The 23,464-nt window shown below is 35.1% G+C and overlaps 1 protein-coding gene across 1 annotated transcript in view; it reads right to left on the bottom strand.

Moving 5' to 3' along the window:
* Positions 1-22,225, bottom strand: part of LOC126883680 (uncharacterized) — a 28,396-nt gene extending 6,171 nt beyond the window's left edge. The window contains exon 1 of the mRNA XM_050649340.1: positions 18,292-22,225. Coding sequence (XP_050505297.1) covers positions 18,292-22,225 — 3,934 coding nt within the window. The remainder of the gene's footprint in view (positions 1-18,291) is intronic.
* Between the last annotated feature and the right edge of the window lie 1,239 nt (positions 22,226-23,464).

The following is a 23,464-nucleotide window of genomic DNA, read 5'->3' as shown; positions in this document are numbered from 1 at the left end:
AGAAAAATTGCCAATGAAGCACAAATTTTTAATTGGATCATGCCAAGTAGACTAGAAATATATTTTTTTTATTTTGTGCGTAATTTTGTACAAGAATGAGAACCTCATCAAGTTTTGAAGCCTGAGTCATTTTTGATATTTCACCAATATAGGAACGTTAAGCTCTTCTTCTTAAGGTGCAGAGACCGCTTGTCGATCGTTTGCTCTCATGTTGCTCAGCATATTGACAATCATTGTCTTATTTACAGCCGCACGAAATAGTTCAGTCCTAGTTTTCCCAAACCATTGGCGTACGGCGGCCCACAGTTCTTTTTCCCATTATCTTACCCTACATGACAAGGTGAAGTATGTCATATTTTTCAGAGTGACGCATTATATGACCAAAGTATTCCAATTTACGCCTTTTAACCCGCCATTACACGCGCTATGAGGAAATCCCTCACCATATTTGTTTATAACCAATGAAATTGTGTAAACTAATACGATAACCTTAAGCACCCAGGAATGCCTTTAGCATGGTTCATGAGAGGGTATGAAAAGGTTATAGAATATTTCAGGCGGTCAGTGCGCTGTGTGATAGTAGAAAGAAGAGACATCCCTCTTCAAGTGAGGGAATTCCTCACTGCGCGTGCAATCACGGTGAAATCACGTTACTGTTATCTCAAAGAAACTTTTAGGTTTTTATTTAATATTTAGGTAGGTTTAATTAAAATATTATTGTCTGGATTAGGTTAGGAACAGTGGCACACCGAGCGGGGGGTTTGGGGATTAAAATCCCACCCAGAGCATATAGAAATATATATATATATATATATATATATATATATATATATATATATATAAAGGAAAGTAGGAAAATGTAACTTGTCTTTCACAAATAATACAAAAAACTTTCGGTGCCCAAGCTAACCCCCCTCCCCCCCAGAGGAAAATTCTAGGTGCGCCACTGGTTAAGAACCCATTTTTAAATTTACCTATTCTAATTGGGAAATAAGCCACAATTTAACTTGAAAGATTGATTTTATTGACGTTTCGAATTCCACCTCGGACGTCGTTATCAAAATACAAAATATTAATAGTTAATTACATAAATACCACAAAGAAATAACTTCAGAACAGTTGTTAATTTTAATTTGTATTTTTAGTAAAATGAATTCGCGTAAAGAACGTCAATTACTTCAGTGGCTTCCTGAAATTGAAAATAAGGAAAACTTGCTATTGATATTTACTTTTGTTTTGTTAAATTAATAAAAAAAAATGGTTTACGAGACCTTCTATAATATGTGAGTACAACCCATTTTACAGTTATACATGTTGACATTCATGTATGTATACACCGTTCTTAGGCGTCAACGCCCTTCGGTAGGGATCTATGGAGGAGTATCACCAAGCCGCAAGCCCTTATCTCTTGCCGTACCGCTCCTCCATAGGCCGATCCGACGCCAGTTTATCCAGACCAAGCCGTAGACTCTATTGAGTTTTATACTACGGCGTTGGCCTTTTATAAATTTCATGACCTAGCTGAGGCTCGAACCAGCGACCGCAAATCGCAAATCCACTAAACTTGTCGATCGACTGAGCCCCAGCTAACTGGACCGTCAAGACCGACATTCATTCTTCCTCGAAATAAGTCGAATTGATGTAGGTGAGGGCGACGCTCATACGCGTGCAACCACGTCACAATAGAAGACGCGTGTAACGGCGGGTTAACCGTGTTCACTACTTCTCAACTTTTATTCAAACGTTGTAAAACCCTTTCGTTTGTGACTCTTTCTACCCAACTGATCTTCAGAATACGGCGGTAGACCCACATCTCAAATGCTTCTAGGTTTTTTAAAAGCGATTCTGTCAGGGTCCATGATTCAACCCCGTAAAGTAGTACTGGGAATATATAACATCGAACCATTCTTATGCGAAGTTCCAACTTGAGATCGTGACTGCACAGGATTTTCTTAAACTTCATAAAACTTGTTCTTGCTTTGGCAATTCTACTTTTTATTTCTGTACTAGGGTTCCAGCTTTCATTAATATGAGTACCCAGATATACCAAATAACTTACGCGTTCAATTGAGTGATTACCAATTGTTACGTTATAGTTATATTAGTATATTATTATTTACGGCTGCCTGTTTACTACTAACCATAAACTTTGTTTTTATTGCGTTGAGTTTGAGCCCATATATCGCGCAGAACGCCACCATTCGGTTCAATAACGCTTGAAGATGTTCAATTGATCCTGTCACTAACAAGGTGTCATCTGCGTATCTGATGTTGTTCATGAGCACGCCATTAATGAGTATGCCTTCTTTTGCGTTTTCCAACACTTCATTCAAGATTGTTTGAGCGTAAAGATTAAACAACATTGGTGACAATATACAGCCTTGTTGACTTGCTTGATTTTTACTTCTTCAGAGCACTGATTCCCAACCCTAACACATGAAGCCTGGCCCCAATACAAATTTGCGATGATTCTAATGTCCCTACCGTCCAGACAGATCGGAAGTCTTGAGAATATGTAGCATTTTTTCATGGCGAACTTTATCAAAAGCTTTTTCAAAATCAATCGCGCACAAGAAAACATGATTTACATATCTGCATCTTTGAATTAAAACTTGGGTTGCAAATAGTGCATCACCTGTTCCAAGGCCACAGCGAAAACCGAATTGAGTACTTGAGGTTCTGTCCTCGATTTTTCTTATATGGTCTTTGATGAATTATTGTGAGAAAAGTTTTCAGTACATGACTCATTAGGCTGATGGTGCGATAGTCGCTGCACTTTGTGGGTCTGTGTTTTTTTGGTAGTACAACAAATGAGGATTAAGCCAATCCTTTGGAATTTTTCCGCTTTCGTAAATTAAGTTGAAGTATCTTAATGCCCTCGTCACCTAAAAGCTTTAGTGTTTCTACGTAAATTCCATCCGGTCCGATAGCCTTGCCTTTTTTGCGTTCTTTATAGCGTATTGCAATTCTTCCTTTTTAGCGTTTCTAGTTCGCTTAACGTTAGCATTTAACGTTAAGCATCAGCATTAATTTTTTTTGTGAGATCTGTGGACCGGAAATTAATTTTAATACGGCTGTGTGACACACGGTAAGGTCACGCGGTCCGTCAAGGTCACAGCACCGTGAGACAGCATCTGCGTTATGCGGGCTTAACGTGTTTTAAAAGTATCTCTTAAACACTATTTAATTTAATACACTCAATTTTCAGTAGGGGGTTATAATGATCTTTGGTAAATTTATACACTAATTTATCAGATCTAAGTAGTTTTCAGCACAATCCATGCATTTTACGATGAATCGGAGGAGCAACATCAGTTCTTGCAAATAAAACGCACAAAATAACAATACCTAATTGTTAAATTTTTTTGTAGATGTTTTTTTTAGGATATCAAACACCAATGAAAGTGAAAGCAATAAATATTTTCCTATATAGTCACGATTTATTGATGCTTTATAAATGAGCTTCAGTTTTCTTGGTAAAAATATAATATTCAGTCTATCAGCAAGAAAAACTTTGTCAATGATGACGGCTATCTGGTCACTGATTGATCGCCAATTGATTGATTTAGTTATATATGTGTTATAAACAGTTGGAGGAATTTCATTCTGGTCTAAAAATCTTTATGAAAAGAAATGACATATAATTTTGATTTTGACTTACTTTGATTATGGCATTAGGTAGGTTTACTTTTAATGTTACCGCGACGGAAGTCATTTTGTCTAACCTTTCTGAGGGTTTTCTTCATTTTATTACGTCTTTTGTTACACTACAAGCTGGAAGAAGTTAAGTTTTTATATAAAAGTCCAGCAATTATGTCAAATATTGTAGTATCAGTAACGTTTCCTTTTCATGAGCGTTTTTTAAGTGACTTTAATTAAAAAATTCTTAAAAGGGGATATATTTAAATTTAAGACTACTGGAAAACTGTAACCATCATGCACCATCATTTATGCTAACATCATTTTAAAGCTTCTGTGCCATTCATTTATTTGACAGATGACAATAAATAAACAAGTTAGAATGGAGAAAACTTAAAAAATAAATTGGACCTGTTCGAAAGTTTTCTATAAAAGCTGATAACTAACAAATTATGAATGGCAGTTCATACTTTTCCCCACTGTCACCATTTACCATTGAATGGTGGTCATTTTGAAACTATGCTGTAGAATCGCACAAGAATCTGATAACATACGCAATGATATAAAAGTTTTGAAATGATGCATTACTTGCAATATGACCATTTAAAATTATCATAAAAATTCGCTCACATTCGCCATTTTTAACGATTGGGTCATTGAAATGTCATAGAATTAATCTTTTATCTAGTCTTTGATCAGTGTATTTCAATGCATCTAGGTTTTCTCGTGATTTAATAGAATTATTAATGTGAAAAGTAATTAGGGGCTGTTTGTAATCTCTTGCTATGGCCCGTTAGGCGTTTTCGATCTCGACAGCTTCTCAAATGATCATTGGTTCGATAACTGCGATATTTGGTAATATTTTTTTAAAGATGGACTGAATATTCTCTACTATACTTTATATTTGAAGGGTCCAGGGGAAAAACATGATAAGCGCCATTTTGCTAATTTTACAGGAGAGCGAAAAAACGCTTTAAAACATAGTAATATGAAAGCTGCTATACTAATTTGTAATAATTATGGTTTATAGGTTTACTAATGATAATAGGATATGAAATAAATACTAAACTTTGGAAACCAGAAATATTTTAATATGAAAATTTATATAAATGATGATGATCAAAATGAAATTTATATATTTAAAGTGAATATGTAACAAACTAAAAACATTATTTTCAAAATACACTCTAATATAAAATAATTATTTATGAAGGAGTTGTGAAAAACACTCTAAGGATGAAGACATGGATAAAACATGAACGTTAACATTGACACAATCAAATGGACTTGTCAAGTTATTTCCCTGGACGGCTGGTGAATATCAAGTTCTTCCCCTGTATTATGCATATTTCTAATAGGCAATATCGTGGTATTTATCAGCTTATTTTCCAGCAGAGTTAATACATTTTGTTGGGACCAGTTAAACGTATTATAATTTTGTAAAACCTCAAAATGAATAAATTGGCGCTTATCATGTTTTTCCCGTGGATCCTTCATTTGTTCTATTTTCTACACGATTCACCAAAAAGGATGGAAAATAAATTGTTATTCTAAAACTATTAGATATTTAAATAGAGTTCGGGTTTAGAATATTTTCTAATTTTTGTATAAACGTTATGTAAAATAGATTTTATAACAAATTTTTATTAAATCATTTGCACCGAAGTCAGTGGCGAATGAAAAAGAGCAAGAAAATCGGTAGGGCATGTTGCTTGGCAAAATATTTGATTTAAATAAGGCAAAACTTAAAGAAATAGCATAAAAAGAATTTGGACCTTGATACATATCATATTCAATTCAATTCAGTTTATTGATGTCAATATACAAAGTATTTACATAAGTCAAAATCTTGTTGGCTTACAACTTGAACGAATATATTAGTGTAAAAAAGATTAAGATATAAAAAAATGAATTGAGGTTATGTTAGGTTCGAATTTAAAAATCAGGATTTACTCTGCATTTAAATTACCTGATTTTTAAATTCTTAAAAATTATATTTAAATTAAAAATTATATACAGGGTGTTTCATTAATAATTGTCCATATAATAACTGGAGAAACCTTAGCACAAAATACGAAGATTTAACCTAAAACACTTAAATAAAATGTGGTTCCTTACTGAGTTACAGGGTGTTTTATCTAAAAATTTAAAAAATATTTTTGCTCACCATTTTATAACTATACCACGTATCCCTTTCATACTTGGTAGAAAGTGCGACTACTATACACCCTACTAAATCATGATAGACAGACGTTTCTAGCTACTATCAGAGGCGTACGACGGGGGATAGTGAATGGTTTACCCTTCTGAAATTCTACGCCACTGGAGGAATTATTATTTTAGTGCCATTTTTAAATTCCCCAATACTCTTTACGTAAATAATATACTCTTCATCGGTAACGATAAAGTCATTAGTTTTCGAGATATTTGAAGTTAAATATGAAACGGCACAGTTATTTTGATTTTATGATATAACTCATATGATTAAAATTTAAAAATTATTTGTACCCAGTACTTTAAAACTATTTATCGTATTCTTATCATACTTGGCAGAAAGTGTAGGTACTGTACACCCTACTAAATTAAGATAAATAAACGTTTCTACCTACTACCAGAGGCGTACGACAGGGGATAGTGTCTGGTTGACCCTTCCCAATTTCTACGCCACTGACGAAATTGCTATTTTAGTGTAATTTTTTGATTTTCCAATACTTTTTATGTAAATAATATACCCTTCATTTGTAACGATAAAATGATTAGTTTTCGAGATATTTGAAATTAAAAATGAAGAGACACAATACATTAATCAAAATAACCGTGTCGTTTCATTTTTAACTTCAAAGATCTCGAAAACTAATGACTTTATCGTTACGAATGAAGAGTACATTATTTTCACAGAAAGTATTGGAGAATCCAAAAATTGAACTAAAATAGCAATTCCGCCAGTGGCGTAGAATTTGAAAACGAACAACCATTCACTATCCCCCGTCGTAGGCCTCTGGTAATAGCCAGAAACTTTTTTCTAACATAATTTAGTAGTTTGTATAGTACCTATACTACCTGCCAAGTATGAAAAGGATACATTGAATAGTTTTAAAATGCTGAGCAAAAACAGTTTTTAAATTTTTAGATAAAACACCCTGTAACTCAGTAAGGAACCACATTTTATTTAAGTGTTTTCTACAGGTTTATAATGCATTTACAGCAGAACCCCGATTATCCGTGCTCCTCGGGACCGGACGTGGCACGGATTAGGGCTTCCAATCCCGCAGTCTGAGTTCAATCTCGGTATTTTCGGGGGCTACGAATTTTCAGCAAATCAACAACAGGCTAACACACAAATTGGACTCGTATCAACCAGTAGAGCAGGCAGGATTCCGAAAGGGTTATAGCACCACTGACCATCTTCTAACAATTAGGACACTAATAGAAAAAGCTAACGAATACCATATAGATCTGCACTTAGCGTTCGTTGACTACGAAAAAGCATTTGACAGCGTGGAAATGTGGGCAATAGAAAAGCTATAAACAACTGTAAAATAGATTCCAGATACAGAATGCTAATACATAATATCTATAAGAAAGCAACAATGACAGTACAATTGGAAGAAACCACAAAACCCATACCAATTAACAAAGGAGTGCGACAGGGAGATGTTATTTCTCCTAAACTATTTACATTAGCACTGGAAGATGTTTTCAAAACAATGGAATGGACAAACATGGGAATAAACATAAATGGAAAGAAACTAAACCACCTAAGATATGCGGACGATGTAGTAGTCATAGCATCAAGTTTTGAAGAACTACAAACCATGCTAACCGAACTAGCAAATGAATCCGAACAAATAGGTCTAAAAATGAATTTTGCCAAAACAAAAACAATGACAAACACAAGACAATAGAAACGTAATACTAAACGACACCACAATAGAAGCGGTTAATGATTATATATATTTGGGACAGATGATAAAAATAAATAAGGAAAACCAAACAACGGAGGTAAAAAGAAGGGTCAGATTGGCCTGGGCAGAAAAATTAAAATGGGTCCTAAAGAATAAAAAAAAAATACAACAATACTTAAAAACAAGAGTGTTTGACCAGTGCATACTCCCAATTCTCACATACGCATGCCAAACATGGACCCTGACAAAGGCAAACATGGATAAAATAATGAAGACACAAAGAGCCATGGAGAGAGCAATGTTAGGAGTAAAATTGACAGACAAAAAGCAAAACAACTGGGTCAGAAATAGAACAAAAGTCAAAGACGCTGGCCAACATATAGCCAGGCTAAAATGGAGCTTCGCAGGTCATAACGCTAGACAAACGGACAATAGGTGGAATAGCACGATACAACAATGGAGACCACGGACAGGAAAGAGAGCAAGAGGACGACCCCAGATGAGATGGGGAGACGATATTAAAAAGATAGGAGGAACGCACTGGAAACAGAAAGCACTAAACAGAAGTGAATGGAGGAAACTGGGGGAAGCCTATGTTCAAAATTGGACGGATTAAAGGGCAAAAGAAGAAGACGAATTTTCAATCCCGCGGGATCTCGGTATTTGCCATGGGTTTGGGTTTTGCACCATGGCCCTTAACAAAGGCCAGTGCATTGTGTATCGAATTCTAAAAAGAACTCGATACAAGTTTTCTTATATTAAAAATAGACCTAAAATAAAATACTGCTACTACTGCTACGTTGAAGAGTTGTACTGAGTTCTGCCTGATCCATAACTCAGTACAGTTCTTACACTTAAGAACTACTGGAACTACTTCTATGAGACTTTGGTTGGTTCTGAAAAGAACCAAACCAAAGCTCGTTTTCTTACACTATGATTGGAAATTAACCTAAAAGAGAAATCACTAGACTAACTAAACACTAGAACTTAAATAAAACAACTGCTTGCTCTTAGACGACCCCAGACCACAGAGTCAGGGTAGAGTGCAGCGCCCCAGGCTGACGGGACAAGCCCGTGCAGGCCGGAGGACGACTGCCGACTGAGATACCGAGGTTCTTCTCATTGTTTGATTTGCGTGTATAGATATATTGCTATGTAGAAATGCGTTCAATGAGTGTCCCCGTTTAGGATTTAGTCCTCTTCAGGGTTTGAAGTGAATGTAAAATGTGGCCGCAAAAGCAAACAGTCCGAAAAACGCACTGGGGCAAGTGTCGTATCCTGATGTTTTTTGGATTCCTGGGTTATGCCCGACGGTGGCGTCCAGCAGGCTAAAAAGTCAACAGAGAAGAAAGTTTGATGGATTGTTGTTGGTTCCATAGACATTTACGTGTACTGTCCGTGCTTTGCTCTCGACCAGTCTCCCTAGAAACCCTTGTACAACGACAGGCGAACCTGCGTCCCTCGTCGGCGGTCAGGAGGTGGCATTTGAGCGCAGCGTGGACAGTGAGCGTTCGAGTGGTGAAAATAGTTGCGGCTATTTTCTTGGGACGAACAGGTATAATTGTGCAATGAAGTTGGGAAACCGCAAAAAACCAACTTCTCCCTGTTCGGGGTAGGGAAGAGGATATGTTATAGGTGGGCAAGGCAGCTTTATCCATTAGGCAATATAGGCAGTTGCCTAGGGCGGCAAAAATACTGTACAAAAAAATATTTGTATGTAAAAATTAAAATCGAATAACATTTAAGTACATCGTACATCCATCAATGGAATATAAGTGGGCATTCATTTCTAGAAAACAAATTGCATTTTCTTAACACTATTCATTCAAAAAGGATAGAAGTCGTAAATTTAGGGATTATTGGGCCGTCGGCAGCACCGCAAAAGCGGCGGGCGCACTGTTCTATATTTTTTTTTAAACTGAATGCTTTTGGGATATTCGTGGTTGAAAATTTGCCATTTTCATTGAAAAATGTCGCCTTTTTGGACGTTTTTTTGCGAATACCTTACAAATTATGCATCTAACGAAAAAAACTATATAAACTGTATAAAACATTTTTGTAGCTTATGAAAAATCAAAGAGATTCGTTCCTTTATAAGTCTTCTAGTGATAACATAAAAAGAGATATGGTATATAGGCGAAAATAATTTTTTTTGTGCATGCTCAAATGGGTGTGTTCAACATAATAACAGAGAAATGGTCCATTTTAAGGGTATAATGCTATCAATATCTTTTGTGAGTACTGCCTGAAAAAACGATCGCACTGTTAAATTTCGATTACATTCAAACTAAGCAAGATATGGTGCAACAAAAAAGGATGACTAATAATTTATTTTAAAATATAATTTATTTTATACTAAGATAAAATGCGAAGTATGTATATTTTAACCCTCATCCACCAGATTTAAATGCATCGTTTTGCTTCTACAATACCTTTTACTATAGTGCTATTTCTATGTTCAACAAGTTGACTGGTTTAAAATGTATAGATTTTGAAAAAAAAATAAGATCAAATTATAGAGAGCATTTTTAATTTATTTCATCTTCCTTTTTCTCCATGTAACTCGAAAATGATAATGAGATACAGTAATGAAATAAAAATAAATTTGTTATCTAAAAGAAAACCTACATTTTTGTAAGGTATTATTTTACGTATCTCTTATCACTTTTGAATTACATGGAGAAAAAGGAAGATTTTTAAGAACATTTAAAAATGCGCTCTATAATTTGATTTTATTCTTTTCAAAAACTCATTTTAAACCCGACCAACTTTTTGAATATAGAAATAACACTATAGTAGAAGGTATTCTAGAAGAAAAACGATGCATTTAAATTCTGGTGGATGAGGGGTTAAATATACTTCTCATTTTTCCTTAAAATACATTAGTCATAAGTTTTTTTTGCACCATATCTCGCTTAGTTTGAATGTAACCGTCATTTAACAGTTCTCATTATAAAGGTCTTTTCAAGCACTAGAAAATTTATTCGTAGCATTATACCCCTAAAATCGACATAGCACAAATTAGATGCACAATTTTTATGGTATTCCCAAAAAAACAGTCTCCGAAAAGTGTTATTTTTCAATGAAAATGGCAAATTTTTAACTACGAATAACTCAAAAAGTATTGAGTCTTCAAAAAAATTTATATGGTGTATTCCACGAATATACGACTGTTTTGGATTATCGCGACAACGAATATTTTAGTGTGCAACATAAGAAGTACGAAAGTATTTTGCTATAATAATTACTCCAATAAACAACACTATAATTTGCAATTTACTTTAGTTCTTCATATTTTGCACAGTAAAATATTCGTCGCGATAATCCAAGAGGGTTGTATATTCGTGGAATGGGGTATAAAACAGTTATTGCTTAGAATTAGGTTCTCTGGCCACTTCCGGTGTTAGTTTGATAAAAAAAATTTCCACCCCGAGAACGGGTGGGAACCACCCCTAAGTTAAAAGCGTCATAGTGTAGACTTTGTTTCTTGAGCTATTCCCTACTTACAGTGAAAATATCAAGTAAATTGATGCAGTAGGATGTAATTCGGAGCCAAATACCCTCACTGACTGCACTAATAGGGCTTTTCATTCAGTCATTTGTTTCGAGCTTCCGTCATATGTCGTATAATCCGTGTATATTAATATTATATATAGATTATACAACATGTGACAGAAGCTCGAAACAAATGACAATCGATGAAAAGCCCTATAGATACCTACATCATTCATACATGAATTCATTCACTTAAAGGTTCATTTGGATACCACAATAAAATCACCAATCACCAATAATTGACATATCTAAGTATTTAAAGAAGGATGGATTGAGAGATATTTTCCCTAATTTTGATATTGCTTTGCGCATTTATTTGTGCCTCCCAGTTGCCAACCAACGTGTCCGCTGAAAGGTCATTTTCGAAAATGTCAAGAATTTAAAATAGACATGAAAATAATTTCCGATCAAGTATGACGCAAGAACGTCTTAACAATTTGTCGATTTTGTCCATAGAAAGTGACGTAACAAAGGCGATAAATTATAACGACATTACAGATGATTTTTCCAAAGAAAAATCAAGAAAGAAATCTGATGTGATCGAACTGGAATGACAATTTTATGTATTCTTATTTAAATAAAAAACTCTGCTTGCAATTTTTTTTTCGCAAAAATGGTACATGCTTGAAGGGCGGCTACTAGAGAATTGCCTAGGGCATCAATCGACCTAAACGCGGCTCTGTAGGTGGGTACGGTAGGCTAACGGGGTAGCCTCGAGGATATTTTCGTACTCTACCGGGAGTTCGTCAATGCGTTTGCATTAGAGCAGACGGTAAATGAATCTTTTTGTATTTGGGCTTTCGGCAGAGTACGTGGCCGGAAGATGAACAGGAACATTTGAGAGATTCTTGTGTGTCGGAGGGGGGACCGTTGATTACTTTGATTGTGAAGTTCCTGTTCAGAGAGTTAATTCTCTCAGTGATTTTGGGGATGTTTGAGATGTTATGGATTTCGTTTGAGGGATATCTCCAGTGCTCGTAGTTGCATATACGCAAGATTCTACGTTCCGCTCGCAACAACCTCTCTTGTTTTGCTCTAGTGCAAAGAGAGTAGAGGTATGATTTGTACTCCATGACGGGTCGAATAAAGGTCTTGTAAGTGTGAATGAGTCTTCTTGTGTGTCTTGCCAATTCGTCCAGAGAGAGGGTTGAGATAGTTTTTGTTTTGTTAGGACTTTGAATTTGTGCCAGAATTTACTACCGTCTCTGTAGTCCAGTTTTGAGGTAGCATCTTCCCACCGGCGAGCCGTTAGGTCAGATATCTCTCTCTTTATCCTGGCGCAGATTCGGTTGTACTCTGTTTTGATTAGTGGATTTCTGTTGGCCTTGTATTGACTTAGAAGACGTCTTTTTTGTTGGATTTTGGCAATGATGTATTGTGGAAGTGCCGGTGATGCATAGGTTATTTGTTTAAGTGGGATTGCGTGCGTGATCGCCTCGGTGATGAGGTTCTCAATTTCGGTTGCACTGGTGTCGATACTATCGTTAGTATCAAGTTCGCCTAACATAGGGATATTTTGAGTGATGAAATATTGGAATTCAGTCCAGTTAGCGTGACGATAGTCTCTTATAGTTCTTGGAGGGTTGGGTTGTTTTGGAATTAGTATGTCAGTGTTGACAAGAATTGGTACGTGGTCTGACGTTATTGAGTCACCTATGTGGCATCTATCCTCGAACCGATCCAGAATGTTACTAGTAACTAGGATGTGGTCGATAATAGAGGCCCCAGCGGCGTTCAGAAACGTGTATTCAGTGTTTCGCGTGATTCGAGAGATAGGAAGGTCTAGTAGAAAATCCGTGAGGCGGATGCCTTCTGGGTTTTGACGGTGATCACCAAACTGTGTATGTCTACAATTCAGATCGCCCATCAACACGGCCTTGCCGAGCGTTGAAAAATACTCTAGCAAATGCCTGTTGAGTGGTTGATCCGGGTGTTTGTAGTAAGAGACTATCGTGAGGGTTTCGTTGTTGGGGATGTGCACGTCAACTGCCAGGAAGTCCACGTCAGGTGGACAAAAATTTGGTGGGTATGTATGTGCGCTGTGTGGTATTCCGTGTTTCACGAGAATACCATTCCCACGTGAAACCTGACAGCGGTTTCGATGAATGATCGAATATCCTGCGAAATGTGGATCGCTTTTCGACAGAGTATCTGTGAGTGCAAGGATTTGTATGTTATGTTTCGACAGGATATTCTTGATGAGGGGTCTCTTTTTGGAGAGACCCTGACAGTTAACTGCACCTAAGGTGAAATCCATAAGGGAGGGTTTAGTTGTTCGGGCTGAAGGCCAGTTGGATCTGGCTGCCATGTCCATGGATCACGGTTGAGTGACCATAGACCTGACTGACCAGGTTTGCGGCGATTGCTGCTATGTGTTCCCTGAGTTCAGGCAACAAGTTCAACAGTAGCGTTGTTTGTATCATTATGATATTTTGCGTCTCCAAAGGCAATGCGTGTGGTGGAAATGATCTTTCAACCGTGAGGGGTTGAATCTCTTGGGCGGAGGTTGGGACTGTGTGCCTTTCAGGACACTTGTTTGAATATGCAGGGTGGTCACCGCTGCAATTCGGGCATTTGGGTTTTTTTTTTGCACATTTTATTTTAGACACAATATAGCGAGCAGCAGAAAATGCCCTTTCGGCTTCCATACGTCGACAGTATTCCTTTTTAGGCTTTATATGTATGTAAATGTAAGATATTTTCCCATTGACTCCCCAGATTCATAGTCCCCAGTCATTTCTATTTTAATAATGGACTCAAGTGTATTAGCTCGAGATGGCGACGGGCAAAGTAAATACATTACATGCTGACGCTATAGTTAACTCTAACTCCTGTTGCAGTGTAAGATCAAGATCGGAACCCGATGATGGAACCTCTACATTGTTTCTCACGTGTTTCTTACTTGATTAGCCTCTTCGTGATCATTGCTCTCAGATGAATTTAAAAGGCTGAAGTTCATTCCCATTACAAAATCATTAATTTCTTTTCGAATAAACTTTTCGGTGCGAGATGAAAAGTTTCATTGTCACACGACGCTTGGTAACTACGAGGCTTTTGAGATAAATCAGTAGTGCAGTCACATTTCTACGTCGTTGTAAAATACGGCGCAAAGACAGTTTTTTGATCATTTTGAGCGTTGCTACAGCAGTAATGTACGCTTTTTTCAGTCCCGCAAATCCCGCGGATCCCGCTTCTGTAATCCCGCATCACGCGGGATTGGAAAACGACGCGGGATCCCGCAATACCGAGATCTAGGTATTGCGGGATTGGAAGCCCCAGCACGGATAATTGAAAAGCGCTGATAATCAGAACATTTATTTTTTATATATACATACTTAATACATATATGCACGTATACATACATACAGGGTTGCGAAAAAGTCTGGCAACACGGTAATTTCTCGGAAACCGCTGGAACGATTTTTATGGATTTTAATGGGTGAGAGTCTTTTAATGCGGCCGATATTATAGTGGCAATTACATTGTTGTCAAATCTTCCGTTTTTCTGGTAATCTAATGAACTTTCTTATTTCAAATGGAACACTCTGTATATTTTTTGCGTTTTGGAGTTCTTAAGAGATACTGATTATTTTTCATATAATATTCCCTATACCTAAATGCCATAATTTCGGAGTTATTGCTACATTTATTTAAAAAAAATGAATGTGTGTGTACTTTGTACGCACGTAAGAAGTTATACTTCTATTATATGATTTCAACGAAATTAATATACTTTAAGCAGTTTATTTAAATAATAAAACTTATACTTACTATTTCTCAAAAATTTTTATTAAAACAGTGCCAAAAATTAAAAGAATAAAACACACACAAACACATTGAAAAATGCCACAAATGATTTCTGAACAATAATTGTCGGAAAAATTTTTACTAAATACGTATTTTCTGAAAAAAAATTATATAATAAATATACTTACAATCATAAAATGTATAAAAAAATAAAAGTTTGTATTGGGGTTCAAACCCGCTTATCAGCGTAGTTAGTATTGAAATTCATTCACCTTAAACGTTAACCCATGGAGACCATGTGCGAAGATCAACTAACTAAACGGATTAAACTTTTGATAGTTCTGAATTAAATCAAATTATTTTGATTTTGAATTGAAATTATTTAGAATTGAAATATACAACAAAACATAGAGTAAGAAAACAATATATTAGGTGAATATTGATAGAAATTTTGATGGTAATCAAATTATGTAAATCAAAGCATTACATACTATTTTGGTAGGTTCTACCAAATAGGTAGAAATTTTTTATTAGGATACTGAAACATTTACAATTATTACGTACCTGTCGCTTTTAAAAACTATTTAAAAAGTCACTACAATTATAAACTTTTTTCTCTGCCATCACAACAGTAAAAACTAATATGAATATACACAACATTAATTTGTTTATCCAAAATCTCCATATTGAACAATTATTGACAGATGATTTTAACACCCAATCAGATCCCGTATAACGTTTATACCATACAGTCGGTGTGAGCATGCGCCCAGTAAAATCAAAATTTTTTCACCCTCGTGCCTAAAGAAGTATAACTTTAAAAATTTAAACAAATTATACAAATCAATTTTTTTGGCTCGGGTAGACATTATTTTAGGTTCCTTGGATCATTGTGAACAAAAAAGGTCTGTTGTAATTTTCCTCTAAAGTTAATCGTTTCCGAGTTATAAACAATTTAAACCTGAAAAAAAATCGAAAAATGATGATTTTCTAGATTCAAAAACACAAGTAAAAAATATTACTTTTGAAACTACGAGGTGCCTAAATTCAAGTTCAAGCCTTATTTTATCAGTTACCGATAAGCAATTTGGTCTTGTTTCATTTTAAAATATTATTTTTTAGTTGTAATGCAGCCCGATCGCCCGTTCTCACATATGCGCTTCCTTAGAATATAAAACGTGCCAAACATTCTTATAGGTATCTGATCGAAGAAGGCTTGATCTTGAATTTAGGTACTTTGTAATTTTAAAAATTATTTTTTTTTACTTGTGTTTTTATTAAACCTTGAAAATCGTCATTTTCCGTTTTTTCAATTTTGAATTGTTTATAACTCGAAAACGATTAACTTTAAAAGAAGAATTACAAAAGACCTTTTTTGTTCCCAATGATCCAAAGAACCTAATGTAATGTCTACCCGGGCCGCAAAAATTGATTTTTATAAATTGTTTAAAAACATTTTTTTAATAAATATAGCAATAACGCAGAAATTATGGCATTTAGGTATAAGAAATAGCATATGAAAAATAATCAGTATCCCTTAAGGATTCCAAAACTCAAAAAATATACAGGGTGTTCCACTTGAAATAAAGTTCATTAGATTTCCAGGAAAACGGAAGATTTGACAACAATGTTATTACCACTATAATATCAGCCACATTAAAAGACCCCTACCCACCAAAATCTATAAAAATCGTTCCAGCTGTTTCCGAGAAAATAACGTGTTGCCAGACTTTTTCGCAACCCTGTATGTACCTACCATAAAAAGATAATAGAAAAAAATAAACCTTTCATTATGCGTCTCCCTCTCGACGTATACAGTTCCCGTCGAGTGATTTACGGTGACTTTATTTTGATAAAACCTTAAAAATGCAATTTGAGTAATAGAAAATCATAGCACGGATAATCCGCAACCCGGATAATCCGCACACGGATAATCGGGGTTCTACTGTATACAGTAGATATCACAATAACATTGGTGTTTTCGTACCAAAAGTTTGTCAAGACGTTCCAATTTTCTGAGCCTTTATATACTATTTCTGATGAGTTTTTAAAACTATGATAAACGTTTTTGTTCTCGTTCATTTGCTATTGACTTCACTTTTCATAATGCATATTTTAGTTTTAGAGCCCTGTTATTGTTTTAATCTTTTTTTATTTGAAAAAATATTACATTTTTAAAAATTATAAATTATTTTTGACACTTGTCACAAGTTCACTTGTATATTTCTTAGATAAGAAATGTATCAGTTGAGAAATATATTCATTTATTGTTTCGATAAATTTTATTTTCTGTTGTATTCCATTTATTTTACGTGACTTAGTCCTTGGTCCATTCTAAATGTATCTTTTATCGAGAAGAGAGTTTCCAAAAGCGAAAACTTATATAACGCGCTGGAATAAGTGTTACCCCCCTTAATAACTTATTTATTTCTAGCACATAAGCAAAACGCTCAGACTTTTATCTTTTAATCGACCTGTCGATTTTTAAAAATCGACATGTCGATTTTTAAAATAATCAAAGTATTATAACATCAATATTTCGAACTTTACGCGATCCCTCTTAAGGCGACAGGCAAAACTTTGATTTTTTTTAATGGGAAAGTACATTATGTTATAGCTCATTTAAAAGCGTTTGAAGTACTGATTACAAAAATGTATAATACTTTAACCCTGTTTAAGAGCGTAGGCGCAAAATTTCGATCGAATTGTTTTTAAGCGCATTCATTTTTTTTCGAATCCTGAGAAAACTAACAAGTATTTTTGAAAAATTTAAACGCAGAATAAAATATTACGTTATTACTAGACTTAGGCAAATATGCAAATAAAAACATATGAAATATGCGCATAAATATGCAGCATTTTACACAAAAATATGCATGTTCATCTATAAAATATGCATATAAAAATAAAAAAAAATAGAAGTACCTACAGTAAAACCTGTGTTACCGGTCACCTGTACTAACGGCCAGTTTAAAAATTCCCCAAACCAATTATATGTAGACTACAAAAACTGGCAATACAGGCCACCTTTCTATATCGGCCAATTATTCTTTCATTTTTAGTGGCCGTTACTGACAGGTTTTACTGTATGTATATATAAATAACTCAGAAAGTAGTATCCGTTTTATTTACAAAAATATTTAAAATATCTTAATTATATCACTAGCTATAATACCCGGCTTCGCCCGGGAGTTGATATGAGATTACGCGGTAGTTGCAATAAAAAAATAAACTATGACGTAATAGTAAAAAAATTTATTGAAAACATTCGCTCATTTTTTACACTATTTGCTTATAAACAACGTTTTTCATTTTATTGTCTGGAGTATATATATATATATATATATATATATATATATATATATATATATATATATATATATATATATATATATATATAGATTTTTCGGATTTCCTACCCTTGAGCAAGCTACATATAGCTGACCGTGAGAGAAGCAGGGTTCTTTGAGGTTAATGCCACAATATTTTAAAGTTTGTCCTTGCGCTTTGTTAATTGTAAAACTAAAAGCTAATTTAATTGGAAATTGCAATCTTTTAAATTGAAATGGCAATTCAGAAGAGATCAGTGGTATTCTAGGTATAAATACTGTTTGTCCTTTGTTCTTTCCAGAAATAAGTTCAGCTTCAATAATATTATTCGATAGCTGTTTTACGATCATCCTCGTTCCATTACATAGTTTTGGAGAGCTGAGATTTCTCAGTAGTATGATTGGAGATCCAATTTTCAGACGAAGGCAGTGTAATGGCATTCCTGGTACTTGTAAAGAGTTCAGAAATTCTGTGGGGAAGTTGACACTTTCCTCGCTGGATACCATCGTGTCCATCGATTTATATATTCTCTCTTCACCAGGTATTTTCTTTAGAATATTAAAATTGATATCGTCAACAACATTATTTTTAGTAGCCAAAATTGCTCTTTGAAATAACCACTCTACGTTGGTATAGTTCTGAACAAAATTTGGATAAATTTTGTCGATTAGATCGTTTTCAGTAGTGGCTATGTTACAGAAATCACTATTGAGTTCAATGAGGCCGGTCGTTTGGTTAGTAGGATATGTGTCTTCACCTATTTGTAAAAGTATTTTAGCAAAATGTGCTGTTGTTTCATCTTTTGATAATTCAACTCTCATGTTTTTTGTTAATTGCAGTATTTGTACTTGTGACCAGAGATGTGACTTTTTTAAGCATGCATTGATTTCGTCTGCTGGTGTTGACTTGGGAATAACTGGAAGTGTTTGTCGAAAATCTCCCGACAGTATGAGTAGAGCTCCTCCCATTATTTCAGAGTTTTTTCGCAATTCTTGTAATGTTCTGTCCATTGCTTCAAGTGATTTTTTATGGGCCATGGTGCATTCATCCCATAAGATAACTTTAGCTTGTTTTAGACATTGACCCCGTCCAGATTTTCCTGAGATTTTACATACCGGGAATTGTTGTTCTGCTATATTCAACGGTAGTTGTAAAGCAGAATGGGCAGTTCGTCCTCCTTCCATAAGTGTGGCTGCAATGCCGGATGATGCTAGTGCCAGTGCGATGTGTTTTTTAACACGTATTTCTGCCAGTATTAGATTTAGTAGAAACGTTTTACCGGTGCCTCCTGGTGCGTCCAAGTAAATAATTCCACCAGTGTTGTTAATTATCCGGTCCATTATAACGTCGTAAACTTTTTTTTGATTGTCATTGAGGAGTGGTTTGTTGTGAGCAATGTATTCAAGCAGTTCATTGACGTTGTAGCTTTTTTCCTTTGTAATTTCGTAGTTTAACACACTGAAAGCATTTCTTTGTGGTGCTGGCATTCCAAGTTCTACTAAAGCCTGGTTATTTATTGCTAAACATTTATCTTCTAAGCGAATGAGTGTTTCATTGAAGATGTCATCATTGAATTCTATAGTCAGTTCTGGATTAGTTTGTCGGATTTGGTACAATATATCATCACTCATACTCCTCTTGAAAGCGTCCCATAGTTGTTTTGGGTTCGATGGGTTACATGTTGTTAGAATTATGGCGAATAACTCTCGAAGTTGTTCAGCTGAAGCTATGAGTGTAGCTTCTTGTAGTGTTAATTCCCAGTGGTTATCGTTTTCCAATAATCCTAAGCGTTGACATGCTTCTCTGTACGTCTGGCATAGGTAGCCGTTAATAGTCCTGAGATCTGTGAAACTTGTTGGTCCCCGTATTTCGTGTAACAACATCCGGAGATAGAAACATTCGGCATTGTTTGGATGTACAGTGTATACTCGACCTATTGTGTCAGCTTTCATGATTTTTGGATGACCCTCCTCTGGCATTCCTTGTTTTCGTCGTTGAAAAATTTTCCTTGTTTTGTCCCACGTATAATAAATAGGGACGTCAACATACAGTAATGTCTTTGCGAATGAATCCGTTTGGCACAGTTGGAAAAAAGCTATTAATGTTGTGTTCTCAGGTGGTTCGCTTGCAATTTTTCTAGTCGAGTCTCTTGTGAAGTAAACTCTTTGTCCATTCTCCAAATGTACTGCTAGATGCTGCACAGCTGGTTTGCGTTCATGTATGGGAAAACTAAAAATCCTCCATGCTGCTTCGTTACTGTTGATGTATCTTCCCATTTGGTACATAAGAATCTCATCATTTCTGTTATTTTGTTCGCTATTTTGGACTATTTGGAATACTGCCATATCACTACCTTTGTTTACGTACTTACATATGTATTTAATAGATTTTACTGAATTGCAGTATTCAACGTTTATGTGAGCTTGGAACATTTTCGAAAGTAGTGGGTTATATGGTACTACCCATTGGTTATCTATTTCCAGTTCGTCTTTGCCTTGTATTCTTATTTTTGCTGTGAAGCCACCATTTTTCGGTGATCGTCTTCTATATTTCGGATAGCCGTCTTCTTCAGTTTTTGTATCATCCAAGTATGGTTTTGGATATTTTTTTGTACATTTTCCATCACTCATGCATGGTGCATTGAAGTTTAATGATCCACATGGTCCGTGAATCATGTTTTTCACTACTATGTTGTACAGTTCCGGATCTTTTTGTAGATTGGGAAATTCTGCTTGGATGATTTTGTCAATATCCGTGGGATAAATTTTATCGTGTAGCCATATGAGATTGTGTGAGTGAGGTAATCCTCGTTTTTGCCACTCAATTGTATACATCCAGCATCGAACGGTTCCAAAGATGTGGTATTTTGTGATGACTTCAATAAATCTTTTTTGTTTTTGTCGAAAAACTCGGGCTATTATGTCGTGTCGATCCATGGAGGTTTGTCCGTATTTTAGTTGTTCTTTGATGTCTGGCCATGATGAGTTGCATGTAAATGTTATGAAGAGATCAGGTCGTCCATATTTTCTTACGTAAGTCATGGCATCTTGAGTATATTCATGCATATGTCTTGGACTTCCTGTGTATGATGAGGGTAAGATTACCATTGTTCCAATATCGTCAATATTGCCGTCATTCATGATCGCGTCTCGAAGATGGATGTATTCTTCTGTGCGTAGTTTCTTCTGATTCAGTCTTATGTAAAGCATCCGTTCTGCTTCTATTTTTGCGTACATATCTACCAGAAATTGTTGAAATAAACGGCGAGTGTTGAGTATGTGATTGTATGTTTCATTGTCTCTGATCATTAAGCGGTAAGCATAGAACTCATTGGAAGTGACTTTTTTGTTTGTTTCTATGCCTGTTTCAGGATGCACTTGTTTTATATTGAAATGGTATCCGTCCTCTCCGTGCAGAAATATTAATGGATATTGAAGAGCATCATAGGAACGGTGTGTCTCTGCAATGCGTTGTAGTCCTTTTCCTCTTCGTTGTACAATTATGTCACGGCTTGTATTTTCATTGTCTACAATTACGATGGCAACTTCATCTATCTGAGGTGCATTAAATCTACGTTCGTGCTCTCCAGGTGGTCTTTTATCGGCTCGAATTACAATTTTATAGTCATCAGAAATCATGCGGTCTAATGTTGTTTTGAATATGTAAATCAATTGATTGTATCTGTGTAAGATCTTCTGTACATTTCGGATTATTTCGCAACTCAATCCATTAAAATTTGTGCATCGTTGATCAATTTCTTGTTCTTCATTTCCGATGAAATATACTTGCAGAAATTTATAGTCTTCGTTAGGCATTGGCAGTAACGATCCTATTTTGTGATAAATTTGCCCCTGAATTGAAAATACATATTCAAATTTATTTCTATTAGTGTTGGTCGAAGTAACACCGAAAGAAGTCATTTGAAAGCAGGAGTTATATGATCTTATATTTTGAAGAAAGTGTTTTGATTCTTGTGTTTCCCCGGTCATGTAATGTAGAAATTCCTGTGGAGGTGCTTCCAGTGGTGGTAGTCGAGTTTTTCCATTCATGCAACAGAGACCTGCTGTTTCTTTACTGATTTTTTTCGCGTGGCAAAATTGGCAAATGTTATCCATTTTTCCGATCACAACATGTTTATGATTGTAATATTTTTTCGTCGGTTCGTAGTGGAATGCTTCCTTTGTTAAATTATCTTTTAAAATTCTCGATTCTTCTATACTTTCGTTCTCTTTTCTTTCTTCATTTTTTGTGCTTCTCAGAGTTCTCATCCTAGTTCGTTGATTTTGTAAACGTGCTTCGCGCTCTTCTTCCGTTACATTTCTTCTATGTTCTTTTTGTTTCCGCCGTTTCGCTGCAGAACTGGCAAGATCTCCTCCTTTTTTACGTCTAGGCATTGTATTCTGTAAAATATAAATTAAATAAACATTTTATAGACAAACAATTAAAAGAAAAAGAAAAACAACCATTATAATTAATTAAAGACACTATTAATTATCTTTTCAAAAATAATTATTTTTTCAAAAATAATTAATATAAATAATTAATAATCAAACTGAGAACTTCCTTTTTCTGAAGTCGGTTAAAAATACTTACATTTGATATTTCACAATAAAGGCTCACAGACGACTTTTTTCTTCTCGGCTTCAAAATCGAGAATTAATTAAACACACTATTAAAAATACTGACACGTGATACTTCAAAATAAATGCTCACAGATAACTTCTTTCAGTTCCTTTCGCAATCGCTTTTCAAATCGAACTAACTCTGGCGGGTGATACCGGGCCCTTATATATTCAGAGAGCTAGGCTCTAGCATATTCGGAAAAGTTCGAGAGTATTTTCTTTTACACATTCTAGAATGTACTCGACATTATCGTCCGCCGTAACAATAAGTTCTGCAGCTATAGCATAAGTAGTAAAGGCGCGAAATTTGAAAACTTAAATTTTTAAATATTTTCAGAATTAATAATTAATAATTTGAATAACTAAACTTATCTCGCTTCAACTCCAAAATAAAAGCTACTTAATGCTGTATAAATACACAAAATTTAATAACTTTATTATAGAAACAAATGTAATTTAAGACTTTGTTGAAATTGGAATTTCAAATTTCGCGTCATTGCTACAAATGCTGTAATTGCCCGCAGCGCCATTCGAAACGCAACTCAAATAATCGTTGTTCTGAATGGAGTTCAACTACTCGACAACAGATGGCGCCACTACTTCACTTAATTTTCAAGTTGAGGAATTGGAAAAGCCCTTATATCTTTAAAAATACGCCCTTTAAGT

This window comes from Diabrotica virgifera, chromosome 4, assembly GCF_917563875.1.
Source record: "Diabrotica virgifera virgifera chromosome 4, PGI_DIABVI_V3a".
Taxonomy (NCBI): domain Eukaryota; kingdom Metazoa; phylum Arthropoda; class Insecta; order Coleoptera; family Chrysomelidae; genus Diabrotica; species Diabrotica virgifera.
The sequence above is the reverse complement of the archived record's forward strand: the minus strand, read 5'-3'. Positions and strand labels throughout refer to the sequence as shown.